The sequence below is a fragment of the Lissotriton helveticus genome, chromosome 11 (genome assembly GCF_964261635.1).
Source record: "Lissotriton helveticus chromosome 11, aLisHel1.1, whole genome shotgun sequence".
In the NCBI taxonomy this organism is placed as follows: Eukaryota; Metazoa; Chordata; class Amphibia; order Caudata; family Salamandridae; genus Lissotriton; species Lissotriton helveticus.
Genome location: NC_136072.1, coordinates 1,153,493,482 through 1,153,509,589, shown reverse-complemented (window position 1 = coordinate 1,153,509,589; position 16,108 = coordinate 1,153,493,482). Strand labels below are relative to the sequence as shown.

The window sequence follows — 16,108 nt, the reverse complement described above, 5'->3', positions numbered from 1 at the left end:
GCCTTCTTTCTGCCCTCCTCCTTCTCCTGAGGAACGCTTGTTGCACACTCTGGATGTGAAACGTGCTTTATCTGTGTACGTGGACAGGTCTGCTGTTTTTCATGCTTCTAACAGTCTGTGACTTTTGGTCTTGCAGGCCATGTGAAGGCTGCCTCTCTCCTGGCCCTGGGTCTTTGGATTAAAAACACAATTTCTTTGGCATATCCGGGCTCTGGTTTGCAGCGTCCTTCGGGCATCCAGGCCCAGTCCACTCGTGGGGTCTTAACGTCCTGTGATGTCTGGTTTGTTTCTACTGGTGTTGCAAAGGCCTTACATGTTGAGGGTCTTCTTTGGTATGTCGTATTTGTTATGACTGAGTCGAGGACAAGGGACAGACGTAGAGGTAATGTCCTGATTACTTACCGGTAATCCTCATTACTCTTAGACCTACTCGTCCTCGACACCGTCACCTTCCGGGTATCGGCCTTTGTGGTGCTTGGTATGTCAGGTAATGTAGAGTTTTGGCTATTGTATTATAGCCCATAGCAGGACTGTAGGTGGGATTAGCAAGCGGTTCCTGTTTGTTTCCTATCTATGATTGGATACTACCTCACGTGTTATGACTGGGTCGAGGACGAGTAGGACTAATAGTAATGAGGATTACTGGTAAGTAATCAGGACATTCTGAGCAGGTGTTTCTACTATACTGAAAGAGATGCTATTTGCAGTGGTGGTTTGTGGTTAGAAGGGCTGTTCCGTGGCATTGATATCTGACCCATGACCTTGTCTTACCCTTTTTTCTGTAGTGGAAAACCAAGCACACTGCGACTTTGTGAAGCTGCGGAACATGCTGATCAGGACGCACATGCATGACCTGAAGGATGTCACCTGTGACGTGCACTATGAGAACTACCGGGCCCAGTGCATCCAGCAGATGACCAGGTAGGGCTCTGTATACGTACGAGGCATTGGACCCCTAGAACGACACCAGCCCTGCAGGAAGTCAGCCTGTGCTACCGGGCCCAGTGCATCCAGCAGATGACTAGGTAGGGCTCTGTATATGTATCCGAGGCATTGGACCACTAGAACGACGCTAGCCCTGCAGGATGCCAGCCCCTACTACCGGGCTCTGTGTACATATCCGAGGCACTGGACCACTAGAACGACGCTAGCCCTGCAGGAAGCGAGCCCGTGCTACGGGGCCCAGTGCATCCAGCAGATGACTAGGTAGGGCTCTGTGTACATATCCGAGGCACTGGACCACTAGAACGACGCTAGCCCTGCAGGAAGCGAGCCCGTGCTACCGGGCCCAGTGCATCCAGCAGATGACTAGGTAGGGCTCTGTGTACATATCCGAGGCACTGGACCACTAGAACGACGCTAGCCCTGCAGGAAGCGAGCCCGTGCTACCGGGCCCAGTGCATCCAGCAGATGACTAGGTAGGGCTCTGTGTACATATCCGAGGCACTGGACCACTAGAACGACGCTAGCCCTGCAGGAAGCGAGCCCGTGCTACGGGGCCCAGTGCATCTAGCAGATGACTAGGTAGGGCTCTGTGTACATATCCGAGGCACTGGACCACTAGAACGACGCTAGCCCTGCAGGAAGCGAGCCCGTGCTACGGGGCCCAGTGCATCCAGCAGATGACTAGGTAGGGCTCTGTGTACATATCCGAGGCACTGGACCACTAGAACGACGCTAGCCCTGCAGGAAGCGAGCCCGTGCTACCGGGCCCAGTGCATCCAGCAGATGACTAGGTAGGGCTCTGTGTACATATACGAGGCACTGGACCACTAGAACGACGCTAGCCCTGCAGGAAGCGAGCCCGTGCTACCGGGCCCAGTGCATCCAGCAGATGACTAGGTAGGGCTCTGTGTACATATCCGAGGCACTGGACCAATAGAACGACGCTAGCCCTGCAGGAAGCGAGCCCGTGCTACGGGGCCCCGTGCATCCAGCAGATGACTAGGTAGGGCTCTGTGTACATATCCGAGGCACTGGACCACTAGAACGACGCTAGCCCTGCAGGAAGCGAGCCCGTGCTACCGGGCCCAGTGCATCCAGCAGATGACTAGGTAGGGCTCTGTGTACATATCCGAGGCATTGGACCACTAGAACGACGCTAGCCCTGCAGGAAGCGAGCCCGTGCTACCGGGCCCAGCGCATCCAGCAGATGACTAGGTAGGGCTCTGTGTACATATCCGAGGCACTGGACCGCTAGAACGACACCAGCCCTGCAGGATGCAAACCCGTTATACCAGGCCCAGTGCATCCGGCAAATGACCAGGTAGGGCTCTGTATATGTATCCGAGGCACTGGACCACTAGAACGACGCTAGCCCTGCAGGAAGCGAGCCCGTGCTACCGGGCCCAGTGCATCCAGCAGATGACCAGGTAGGGCTCTGTATATGTATCCGAGGCATTGGACCACTAGAAGGACGCTAGCCCTGCAGGATGCCAGCCCCTACAGTGCCTTCAGGGGGGCTCTGTAACCTGTCCTACCCTCTAGCCTAGAAGCTGTCACAGAGTCAGGGGTCAGCAGAGTCTCATTAGGGGAGAGAAAGGCCAATTCCAACGTGGGTCTTGTACCCTAAGTCTCATACCACAGAGTAAGGGACCCCACCTCTGAGCCAGCGCTTCCCAAGAGCCCTGCCTAGCTCAAGGAGGGTGAATGTCTAACTCTGTGAGTGATTATTTAAAGAGTGTGGTTGTTACCCTCTGCGAGTGAGTGGCTCAGGCGTGCAGCCGTATGTCTCTGTGAATGACTATATACCACTAGTACTCTCGGTCCAGGAGTACAGCTCTTACCCTCTGTGATTGACTAAGCCAAGAGTTTGGCTGTAGGTCTCTGTGTGAGACTGAGCCAGGAGTACAGCTGTAAGTGTGTGTGAGTAACTATGCCAGGAGTACAGCAGTGAGTGATTATTTCAGTTGCACAGCTGTACGCCACTGCCAGTGACAGGTTATGGAGTATGGGTGTACACCCCTGAGAGTGGATGGTCCAGGAGTACAGCTCTAACCCTCCGCGATTGACAGGCCAGGAGTATGGCTGTACACCTCTGAAAGTGGATGGTCCAGGAGTACAGCTCTAAACCTCTGTGATTGACAGGTAATGGAGTATGGCTGTACACCTCTGGGAGTGGCTGGTCCAGGAGTACAGCTCTAACCCTCCGCGATTGACAGGCCAGGAGTATGGCTGTTCACCTCTGAAAGTGGATGGTCCAGGAGTACAGCTCTAAACCTCTGTGATTGACAGGTAATGGAGTATGGCTGTACACCTCTGGGAGTGGCTGGTCCAGGAGTACAGCTCTAACCCTCCGCGATTGACAGGCCAGGAGTATGGCTGTACACCTCTGAAAGTGGATGGTCCAGGAGTACAGCTCTAAACCTCTGTGATTGACAGGTAATGGAGTATGGCTGTACACCTCTGGGAGTGGATGGTCCAGGAGTACAGCTCGAACCCGCTGTGATGGACAGGTAAGGGAGTATGGCTGCACACCTCTGGGAGTGGCTGGTCCAGGAGTACAGCTCAAACCCGCTGTGATGGACAGGTAAGGGAGTATGGCTGTACACCTCTGGGAGTGGCTGGTCCAGGAGTACAGCTCAAACCCGCTGTGATGGACAGGTAAGGGAGTATGGCTGTACACCTCTGAAAGTGGATGGTCCAGGAGTACAGCTCTAAACCTCTGTGATTGACAGGTAATGGAGTATGGCTGTACACCTCTGGGAGTGGCTGGTCCAGGAGTACAGCTCTAACCCTCCGCGATTGACAGGCCAGGAGTATGGCTGTTCACCTCTGAAAGTGGATGGTCCAGGAGTACAGCTCTAAACCTCTGTGATTGACAGGTAATGGAGTATGGCTGTACACCTCAGAGAGTGACTGTCCAGGAGTGTGACTGTGCACATCTGTGAGTCACTATATCAGGATTACAGCTGTACGCCTCTGAGCGAGTAGTCAAAAAGATTAAAGTTGTACACCTCTGTGAGTGACTTTTCAAGGAATACATTGGCTATACACCCCTGCGAGGCACTAGGCTAGGAGTACGACTGGGAGTTACTTGTCCAGGAGGACTGCTGTACACCTGTGTGTGTAACTGGTCCAGGAGTACGGCTGTACTCCGCTGTAAGTGACTCGTACAGGAGTATGAATGTATGCCTCTGTGTGCACGTCTGTCTGTGTACTTTGGTCACTTCTTATAATTCTCTTTAAGCATGTATGTTGATTCCTGTCACTCTGTGTATTTTTAGCCCACAGTGGATGTGTATGCTGTCATGTGTATTCAGAATGAGTGAGCAAGTAAACGTGTAAGGTCAGTGAACATGTGTGTGATCAAGGAATAGTCTGAAGGAGCGTCAGTGATAGCCAACATACACCTAATTTTCTATTGAGGTCAGCCCTAAAGAGAACTTTTGCTGTCTTGCCAACCTCAAATAATAAAACAAATACCTATATAAAAATTCTCTCTCTCTCTCTCTATATATATATATATATATATATATATATATATATATATATATATATATATATATATATATATATATATATATATATATATATATATATATATATATATAACGAAACAACAAGTCCTTTCTCCAACAGATATTAAATCGGCACTCCAGGTGTTTTTCAGGCGATTTATTTATTTTTTTGTGATGGCATCTACGCATTTCGGCTGCTGCTCGCAGCCTTGCTTACGATACTGAGCCTCCTTTTTTTCTCAATTAAATACACATACATTGCAAAAAAAGAATTCACACAGACAGAGGACAGTTATTGTAAAACGAGGAAGTACACTTGATTACTACAGGCGCTAATTTAGAAGAATTCTTATTGCACATAATACCGCTTAATTTTCATTTTTCATTGCATAATATCCTCATTAAAATGCATTTGACTTGGACTGTTCCATATCAATTAATTAATTTTAAAAATGAGTAATACATTATTAAAGTAAAGTTCCTAATTTTTAAAGTGTGTTTGTGCTTATTGTTCTTTAGCTGCCAATTCACACCTAGAATTTCTATTTCTAAGTGTATCCCACAGTATCCGCCTCTCTTACTTAAAGTGCCAGTGCTAACTTTATTTTTCTATTTTTTGAATCTCATTCTCGGTTTGTTTTCACAAGAAGAGTAGAATTTTGGGGGGAATTTTCTTCTTATTTCCTTCCCTCCCAATTCCTTAATTTCCACTTTCTTAAAGTGCTAGTGCGCAATAATTTTTGATATAAAGTGCTTTTAACAATAAAATGTTGGTGCCTACTGTGTACTGTCCCCCTCCAAACTTATTATATATATATATACACACACGCACACACATATATATATATATATATATATATATATACACACACACAAATATATATTTATATATATATATACATATACACATACACATACATACATACCTGGTGTTGCTTTGGGTTGGCACTTGTTATTCATTAGTCTGTGTGACTGTCATTTACATTTGCTTCCACCGAGCACAGCATGGGCCAGTGGGCCAGCCCGCTTTAGTCAACGGCTTCTTGCACTATGAGTGACAGCATTTTGTCTCATCACATGTGCACATCCACCTAAAAAAATTCAGAGCCGGGAATGGAGGGCCAATACTTTGCATTGCAAATATTTTTTCTTTACATTCCTTACCATTTTTAATTTTATTTCTCAGCTTTTAGTGTTTAAACTATGTCCTCAGTGTGTAGTAATTCAGACCCAATAGTACACTATTTCACATTCCACAAGAAACACATTATCCTCTTATGTGCATTGAGAGCAAACATATAATACACTAAGTGCACCTGTCTCCTGACAATCAGCAATGCTGGACTATCAAAATTGTATGCTTTGGCTTTTTTATATTTTAAATGTTTACTGCACGCATAAGGCTGCTGTGTTTTTCTTGTATTTGTGTGGAATATGCTTGCAATGACACATGAAAATAAATAACCATCAGCCTGCCAAGCCTTGACCTATTGGCAATGCCAATGCTTGTTTTTTTTGTTTGTAGTAAACTTACTCAGGACAACAGGATAGAGAGTCCGCTGCCCATGCTGCCCCTGCCCACCCCGGATGGCGAAACGGAGAAGCTGATCAAGATGAAGGATGAAGAGGTATGCGCGCCTGTGCGGGCCCTCCTGGGCCAAAGCATGCAATGCACCCCACGACTCTAAAGATACACCTCTGATCCCCAAATGCCCCATTCAGCATGAGAGAGTCTGCTCCCAGCCCTTTCACACCTAGAATAAACAGAGATGTAGAGCAGACTGAAGGCCGCCATGTTTCATAAAGTACTACTTGCTACAGCTTTGTTGTCTAGCCAGTGCTTAATTTGTAAAACAATAAATGCCAGGGCTCTAGTCAGCAGGCCATTTCCGCTTGCACCGCCCATTGCCTCTGTCAATTACAGTAACAGCATAACTAATAAGTCACACTCCTACAAGTGTGACAATTCTGACAATTTCAGACCCCCAAAGTTAAAAGAATGGCTTTGGCAGCAGGTACTAGTCTTCATATATATTGAAATATAAACAACAGTTTTTGTGCTCCTCTCTGAATTAAAAAAACAGTGACACCATGGGGCACACTGTCATGGGTGCCGGTGCTGACAATTAAGTGCCGGTGCTGAGCACCAAAAACCCCAGACTCAAACGAATCACTTCTACTACCCTATTAGGGCCGGTAAGTCTCATAAGGTGACAACAGGTGCGAATACCATCAGTTCAAGTTGTCGTGTGTATCTTTTCACAGAATGATGAACTTGGTAGTAAGTAACTGGGACTAATGTGAGCGAATAGTTTTCGAATCAATTTTGCTTGTGAATTCAGCTCCAGGCGGGAGTAAGTGCTGTGCAAACACCAATGCAAGTGTAACTTGCCCTAAGTTCCTTTTTTAATTTCTTGTTTTATAAAGATGTCAGATATTCGTAGGTTTGAGCCTATCAATATATATACAACCACTATTTAGGTCTCCGAAGAAGAGTTATTTAGGAAGTATATTATTAACCCCTCGTGCGCTGGCCGAATTTTCACGCTGTGCGGACAAAATGTAGAGTGGGCGGAGTTCGGGTGGTCCACGGCCATCGTTTGCACACGTCCACTGTGACGCGTGACGGCCGGGGGCCATCGTGAGCACCGAAGGGGTTAATCATAAGCTTCAAAAGATAAACCGGACTATGGGCTTGATTCAGATCTCGGCGGACGGGTTACTCAGTCACAACGCTGAAGGCTATCCTGTCCGCCAAAATATAAATCCCCGTCTATCCTGTGGGATTTATAGATCGCCGAAAGGGATATTTGTAACAGTTGTTACAGAGTGACCCATGCGTTCTATCTAAATTAGGCCCTATGTGCTAAAAATGGGTCAATAGTTGGCATTATATGTAGTTAAAGTGCTAAAAACTAATTTAAAACTTATCAGCATTAAAGGAATAATAATGGATAGATTAATTTGATAAGAAATCTATGAGTATTTCTAAATTCGAAGGATATTGGAAAATATGGAAACCATGGGAGAAGAAGAATTTAGATCATTGGCCGTTTCCATCTCCTGAGGCCAGATCCAATCTCGCCGTCGCTCTTGAAAAAAAGAGCGGATGAACTATACCCACTGAGGTCTATTAAGGGTTTGTACAGTGCCATAGTTATGGAAAAAAGCATGAATTACACCGCTACTGCTGAAAAATGTAAATGTAAATCCGTATTTGTAAAGCGCAAACTACTCACCCTTACGGGTCTCAAGGCGCTGGGGGCCATCGTGGAAATTAAGTGAGCTATTGCCCAGAGTCACATGGTGTTGAGCTGAGCTGCCCCCGGAGCCGGGGATCGAACCGTGAACCCAGTGCTCCTAAGTCAGTTGCCCTGGCCGCTGCACCACACCTCTCCACAACCATCAGCTAATGAAATGACATCAGTATCTACCGACCAATCTCACAGCCTCCAGATACTGTAAAGTTTGTAGAAAAATGTGTAAGCAAAAAATTAGCTAACTATCTAGAAAAACAAAACATCCTAGAAATTGAACAGACTGGTTGTAGTTCAGCACAATGTCGTGAAACAGCTCTAATTCAGCAATGAAAGAACTGAGGATGATGGTAGACAGAGGGCAGGTGGCAGTATTGATTTTATTGGATCTATCAGCTGTTTTTGATACAGTCAACCAACAAATACTACTCGGCAGACTGGAAGAAATAGAGGTGGAAGATACTTTTCTGAATTGGGTGTAATCATACATGTCAGACTTCTAGCAATTGCACTTCTGCCCTTTCGATAAGAGTTTAAGGAAGTTACCCATAGGGCACCCCAAAGTTCGGACTTCAGTCACTACAGGCCTCAGAGATGCCTTGGAGCTTCGTAAGCTAACCTAGTACGTGTTCCAAGTTTCAGGAAGGTATGGTCTGGCGGTAAGTCCTTCTAGGTTAAGGCAGCTCGGCTACGGTACAAACTACCAGCCTCTCTTAGAACTAATGGAAACCTGTACAGCTTTGGAACAGCCTAAAAACTTGGCTCTTTCCTAAGTAGAAACCTGATCCTGACCAATCTCTCTGTGGCAGACTTGAGAAGATCTCATGTGTTAACAGGCAACATACCAGCAGCAGGACACCTTTAAAGCTGAACGTAGAACCTTAAAAAAGCTTGTCAATAATAATAATAAAGGGATGGGTCGGTCCAATATTCACCTTATAGACCAAGAATACACTCAGGGGCTGATTCACAAACGTAAACTTACACTTTTGTTTAAGTTTATGATTTTTTGCAATTCACCAAGGAATTTTAGGTATAGTATCTTTATGACTGCAGAGTCTGCTCTCATGGCGGAGACTCCACACATAAAAAGATAGGCAGTCATAAAAATACTGCTTGTAAATTCCCAAAGTGTAAGTTTACCTTTGTGACTCAGCCCCTCAGTTTGTAATGGGAGCATTGCTTAAATGGGTACAAATGCCATTTACATCCACTTTAGCTGTGACTTATGCGTTCCTCTGACAGTGGTGGCTGCCAGGAGGGAAAAGTGGTGGAGTAATAAGACAAAAGAAATTAAAACTTACCTGCTGCCTTGCCGCCTTGGTGCTCACAGCTCTTCTTCTGATGACAGCCTACCAGGCTCCCGTGCGCCAATCCAGACGCTTCTCTCATGCGGGTAATATTATTACCCATCATGAGAGCAGTGTGGGGATTTGGCGGAGCGGGCAAGATTTACTCTATAAGAGGGACTGGAAGCCTGTGCCAGGTTCTCTGCATGCACAAGCCTGGAGACATATAAGTGCACATGAGGCTTTGGCTGTCCTAAGACTGCCGGACAAACCACTGCAAGTGCCCTCCATGCTTGCCTTGGCCCTGCCCCCAAGACTGGGCTCTGCTCCACCTCCAGTCATGACATGTTGTTTATCATAAAACTCCTTTATTTTATTTTACATGATTTTATGCTGCGGAGGCAGTGGGGTGACGCTCCTCCGCCATGACTGAGGAGCCACCACCTCCCACTCATCTCCTCGGGGTCTGTTAAAAACAATTCAAAAATCCCCTGAGGTGTTGCAGAGTTTTCTGACTTCATTGTCCCCATCAGTCATACTCCAAGGAGGTCTACCATTCTCATATGAATATGTCATGTTTATGCAGGCATAACATTTGAAATTCTACATTGAAGATTTTTCCTATACCAGGAAAGCATTTTCCATCTGAAAATTTCCCTTCCCCAACACCTACTTAAAGTTTGACGGTCCAATTTACTCTTTCCCACACTACCAGCAACTGGTACAACTTGGGGGATTATTTATGAGAGCCCTGCGTCACTTTTGCACCACGTAAAGTGGTACATGCGTGATGCCAGGATCTGAATCATATTTATGAAGCGCCGCAAAGCCACCCTGCCTGACTTTGAGTGACCTCATGGATCTTGAGTAAGGCAATGAAGCGCAAATCTCACCGCCGCCTTACTCTCCGCTCGGAAGACGTTCCACACGCATCACGGTTGGTGTTTCCACTCAACACCCATGGACTTTGACGCTGCCCCAGATATACAAAATCAGGAAAACCCGGGGAGGTGCCTAATCCTTATGCCTCCCGAGGTGAGGAGTAACGAGGAGAAATGAAGATATTTCTCCTTGTAACTCCTCACCTCGGGAGGCATAAGGATAGGTTTCTCCTCTTTCTATGTGTGCTTCATTCGCAGCATATATAGAAAGATGAAACCGCCTATTATGGGATGTCTGACGGTACAACGCGTGGTATTACCACGCGTACCGTTACAATGCAGGTTTTACAACGCAAGTCATTACAACGACTTGCGTTGGGGGGCGCTGGATAGTGAATAGTTTAATTTACTATTCCAACTCCAGTCCCCGTGGATAGTAGGGAAGGTGTTGGATAGTAAATTAAACTATTTTCTATCCTAGAGCGCCCTCCAGCGAAAGTCGTTGTAACGACTTTCGTTGTAAAACCTGCGCTGTAATGGTACAGCGTTGTAATAGTTTCGTTGTAAAGGATGTTCCCCCCTCTTATGATTGTTCCTCTGCAGGAGGTGCTCCTTCCTGCACAACAGCCATCCTGCAAGTGCCTGAAGCACCCTTGCACCACGTGGCCTGCGTTGGCACTAGGGTGCAGAAATGGCGCCAGCACAGGGAGAAAGGACAGGATTGCACCATATTGCCTAAATATGGTGCATTTCTTGCCCTTTCAATTTGGCATAGGTCATCGCAGCAAGGTGACTTGCTGAGCTGCCCTACGTCAAAATCCTGGAAATGATGGCTTGGGTGTCCATGACAAAGCCTAGTACTGCCTTTCTCTTGCTTTCTCATTCTTTACACATTCTGTCCTGCTCTCTTCCTCACTCAGTCTCGCACTTTTCATGCTGTTTCCTCCTTGCTCCCGCAGACATTTTGACATGTTTTTCCTACTTTTGCTAGTTATCTCAATCAAATCCTTTCCCACACTGTTTCACTCTTATTCCTGCTTTCTCTCTCACATAGTCTCACTCCCTTTTTTTAGGTCAAGTCATCAGACAACGCAAACAGTCTGTTTGCAAAACACCCATTGTGTGCTTATCAAGAAATTACAGCCCGCCCATTGCTTACCATTGGTTGGCTTTATTGTCATTCTTAATTGCATGCTGCGTATTCGATGGCTGTCCTTGTCCATCTTGTGTTTGTCTCTTCCCTGTAGCACAGCCTCTTTACCTTCTCTCTGACTGGCTGATGTCTGTCCTTCTACTGCTGACTTTTAAGGGAACTACCTTTTTCCTTTTGACTTAGCAGTTCATGAGAGTACCTGTGTTTTCCAGCTCTCTTCCTCTTGTGCTTCTGCCCCTCAAATACTTGCCTCTCATGTACTGCAAACTCTGCCTCATGTGCTTCTTTCCCTGGAAAAACTCTCCCATGCGTTAGGTTGCTTTTTTCCTGGTGTGTATCTCCCCATGCCCTCAGTGTTGTTTTTTCTTTGTGTGCTGTTCCCTCCCACCCACTCCATTGCTTCCCACTCACAACTCTCTGTTGCTGCTCCCCACCTGCTTAGCCTTTATTTTTTTATTTTACCAGCAGAGCCAGGCGTCAAAATGCTACTGGCCCCATGGCCCAACAAAAAACGTGCTCTCATGCAATTCAGTTTCATATATATATTTTTTTATTTCTTGGATTTGTAAATCAAAAAAAGGTGCCTGCATCTTTCAAAAACACACAGTCATGGTGATGCACGCGCATGCTTTCAAAATGACTTAGCGGGCCGCGTCATTGCGCCTTACTTTTAATGTGTCTTTTTTTTAAACCTCTGGCCATGTTGGCCAAAGGTGAGACCTATTGTCTTTGCGATGCTTGTCTGTTCTTTTTACCCCTACTCTCAGAGCCTTTTGTCACTTTTTCATCCTCACTGAAGTCACATGTTTTATACATTCTTCCTCGTCTATCAGTCATTTGCTTTCATCTTTTTGATTTTTCCTGCTCTCACTCATGCATACATTTGCTCCCTTTTCCTGCTCGTTTCTTCTTTTTCCTTCACTCACTCTCACACCACTTTCCCGTCTTGTCCGACCCTTTCAAGAGCTTGCTTCTTCTTCGCATGCTTCAGCACCCTTTTTCCTCTTTTTTTAACTTGCTCCTTCACAGTTCTCACATTTTTCCCACTCACTCGCCTTTGTTCCGTGACACAATCTTACACCATTTTTCAGCTTTTTCATCTTCACTCACTCACACACTCATATCCTTTTGCTGCTCTATCCCCGTCACTCACTAACTGTCCCAACATTTTTAAATGTTATCTTGCTTTACTCATCATGTTCTCTCAGTCTTTCTTCCCTTTCTTGTCCTTGGCCCCTCCCTTGCTGTGAGTTTTTTCCCGCTCTATTGTCCTCACTTTTGCACGCACGCTCACACTTTCCTCTTCTCTTTCCGTAGCTGCGGCGGATGCAGGAGATGCTGCAGAAGATGAAGTTACAGATGCAGGAGCAGTGAGGACCCACTCCCTCTGGTCTCCCAGAACCCGGGGACCCTCTACCTTCGACCCAGGCCCGCTGGGAGCACAGGCAGCACATGGCACAGAGACTTGCGGGCATCGCCTTCCCAAGGGCACCTTATTTATTCTCAATGGCGGCGAGAGCATCCCCTTCCCGGATGGCAGCGGTCAGATGGCGGTCGTACAGGAAGCTGGTTTTGTTTTTGCCAAGATTCTTGCTCTGCGCCTCCACCGCCTCCGTTTTCAGTTGTACTAGAAACTCTTTTTTTTATTATCTTTTATTGTACATTATTTAAGTTCTTGTTTTTACTGACTTTGGATTTGATTTGTTTTCCTGCACGTCATTGGTCGTTCACAGTGCCCGTTCAGTATTCCCCGCCTGCCTTCCTAATCCTATGCAGCTACATCCGGTGTCAGCCTCCGCCAATCCTTATTCCAGATTCTTCTGCGCTCGTTCATATCCGCTTCACCTCACCTGTGGCGCATTTATTGGCTAGTCTAGGGGACTGTTCTGCACACTCAAAATGGCCTCGATTATGAGTGTCTCAGTATCAGTGTGATATTTTCACATTTATCGCACCCAGGACTGGCCTTGGGGATGGGCGAACTAGGCCCTGGCCCAGGGCACCAATATTCGTAGGGCCGCAGCAGGGAGCTACCTGACTTAATGTGATGCAAACAGCCGCTCGTCCATATCCCACTTGGTCTCGACCGGGTCCCGTTAATGACTTTGTAATCAGCCCTTAATGTACCTCAGCGTAACTATTAGCACCCCATCAAACACATATCTCCCACTGAGCCTACGACAGACCCAAGGCCTGCTGACCTTCGGGAGGATACTCAAGACCTGGCTGTTCGATCAGTAGTGCCCCTCCCCCACCTCGTCAGCGCCTTGAGACCCTCACGGGTATGTAGTGCGCTTTACAAATGATTGATTGATACCCTCCTCCCATCTTCCTCACACCTCCTGCTGTTACGAGCCCCCTCAACAAACACCAAGTTTTCTTTTTGGCCAAGGCGCTGTCCCATTCAATCCGATTTAGGGCCGGCCTTGTTTGCACCAATACCATTGGGTCGATAAATAGCAACTATTATGCGTTTTCCCCAGTAAAATTAGAATTGCATCAAGATTTTGGGTCATTTTGCACCAAAATACACACTTCTTGATACATTCTATGGCTCCTTCACCAGTTTGACCTGCTAATATTTACCTGGGGAAAACTCTGAGGGATGGGGAAAACTTTCACATACTTGTAGTTGTGTCACCTGCACAGGAAAGGTTTTACTGAGGCATTTGTAATGGAGGCCTGACTGTTTCTAGGCCTCAAATCCCTCCCCAAAGGGGCGTGGGTCCCATTGTACGAGGACGTGAGACCGGGGATCAGACTGTTTGTCTCTAAAATTGAATATTTCTCTGTCTGGGCCCTTCAAGGGTATTATTGATCATTGCTTGAGCTATTTGAGGGTATTTATGAGATAAAGTTCCCCAACCACATGACTTGGACTGTTAGACAACATATACTGACGTGAGACACAAGAGGCAGGCATGGCTTGGTTATGCCCAATTTGGGGGTACCTCAATCCCTATTTTGGATGATGTCCAAACCCCCCCATCCTTCTAAGCAACATTCCAAAGTGTTTCTGTTACTCTGACTGTTACCTCAAAGTGGTCCTGTTCCCCAAACCCCAGCCAAGCACCACCACCACCATCTAAAATCTTGCTAATCATTCTCCTGCCACTCCAAATCCCAAATCACTTAGTGCCCTGCCCTACTGTAGTTACAAAGCATGTCTGCTTTCCTGCCCTACTGCAGTTACAAAGCATGCCTGGTGTTCTGCCCTACTGCAGTTACAAAGCATGTCCAGGGTTCTGCTCTATTGTGATCATAAAACACACCTAATGTCCTGTCCTTCTGTAATCACAAACCATATCCACTGTCCTACTCTCCTGTTATCACAAAACATATCTACTGCCCTGCCCTCCTTTCATCACAAACCATATCCACTGTCCTACTCTCCTGTTATCACAAAACATATCTACTGCCCTGCCCTCCTTTCATCACATACCATATCCAGTGTCCTGCCCACCTGCGATCACAAAACATATCTACTGCCCTGCCCTCCTGTCATCACAAAACATATCTACTGCCCTGCCCCCCTGTTATCTCAAAACATATCTACTGCCCTGCCCTCCTGTCATCACAAACCATATCTAGTGTCCCCAACTCTGCAACCACAAACAGGCATGCCTGCGGCCCTCCCCATTCAAAGCCTACCTAATGACCCCCTCCCCCCCCCCACTGAAATGACACAGCACAGTGGGACCCCCAGTCCCATCCAGCCCCTGCACACCTGGCGCCCTCCCCCTTTCAAAAAGCACTGACCTTTCTGCCTCTCCGTTTCAGTTTTAAAAGATGCCCCGTGTCTGCCCTCCCATCAGTGTCCTACCCTGCCCCTACTCAGAGCATAAAGGTAGCCACGGGGTCTTAATGTGGCCTGCGCCAATGGAGAGCCTACTTGGATGCCCTTTAAACCGTGCATACGTCATTGCGATTATTTGTATACACCGGCTGCCACTTGAAATGCTTCAGTGAGAAACAGTTGAGAATAGGGGAAGTAAACAGTGCGACTGATGTATTCTGTTTGTGACTTGTCCGCTCAGTGGTATGACACCATGTGTTATTTTAGGCAAGCCTACCCCATCCCCAATGTAGAGAAATTCGGCCTTGCTGTCAAACAGAGGCCAGATCACACCGTGAGTCTGAGAGTATCCCCCTATCGCCGATGAGCACTCCAACATTCCGGTTTTTATGAGACATTTACAATACATATTGTGTTCGTCCATGTTTCTAACTTACTTATTCTCATCCAACCATAATAAAATTGTGCATTACTTAATTTACAAGGTGCTCTGGAGTTCTGTAAGCTTTCGTTTGTTCTAGAAAAGCATCGAGTTATATGAGGTGGCTGTTGGCCGACAGTTATGTTCCATCTCCAGCTCGGGATTAAATGTGGTTCAAAAAAGTGAACAAGCAATAACAGCAAACTAGCATTGGCATAGCCAATAGGTCTCGCTATTGGGACTTTATAAGTATTTAGTTATGCAGCACAATATCCTTGGTGCAACAACATCAACTGTTGCATGGCAAAAGAGGAGAGGAGAGGAGTTGGCCTAAAGGCTACGGTGCTCGACCTCGGACCTGGGGATCTGGGTTCGAGTCTCGGTAACGACGCCAAAACCTCCTGTGATTCTGGGCAAATCACTTAATCTCCCCGTGCCTAAAATGAATGTGTGTCCGTCCTCATGTAACGTAACTGGTGCTATGTAAAGCGCTCTGATACCTGATTCGGTTCGGGTCTAGTTCGTGCTATATAAAACTCTGCAAAAAATAAATAAATAACTTATAAGGTCCCAAAGGCGAGACCTATTGGCTATGCCAATGCTTGTTTAAATTAGTTTTAGCCACACCGCATTGCACCCACGCTGCTTTACAGCACGGCTGCAAAACATTACCAAAGCCAGTAGCTTTTATAGGTGACAACTATTGGTTTTGCCAATGCTCGTTATTTTGGGCAGACTGTTTCATGATCGAGATGGCACAATGTAACCTGCTTACAATCACACCAACCGCCAGTGAGGAGGCTAGATCACCAAACTGGATCAGAAGCCTCTGATGTGTAGGAATATCAGGC

General features: G+C 46.6%; 1 protein-coding gene across 2 annotated transcripts in view; it reads left to right on the top strand.

The window, feature by feature from the left end:
• SEPTIN5 (septin 5) overlaps positions 1–15,313 on the top strand; it is a 316,820-nt gene extending 301,507 nt beyond the window's left edge. For both annotated transcript variants that reach the window (XM_078667945.1, XM_078667946.1), the window contains 3 exons: positions 786–921; positions 5,986–6,088; positions 12,358–15,313. In XM_078667945.1, the coding sequence (XP_078524071.1) occupies positions 786–921; positions 5,986–6,088; positions 12,358–12,414 (296 nt within the window). In that variant the 3' untranslated portion in view covers positions 12,415–15,313. The remainder of the gene's footprint in view (positions 1–785; positions 922–5,985; positions 6,089–12,357) is intronic.
• The last annotated feature ends 795 nt before the right edge of the window (positions 15,314–16,108 follow it).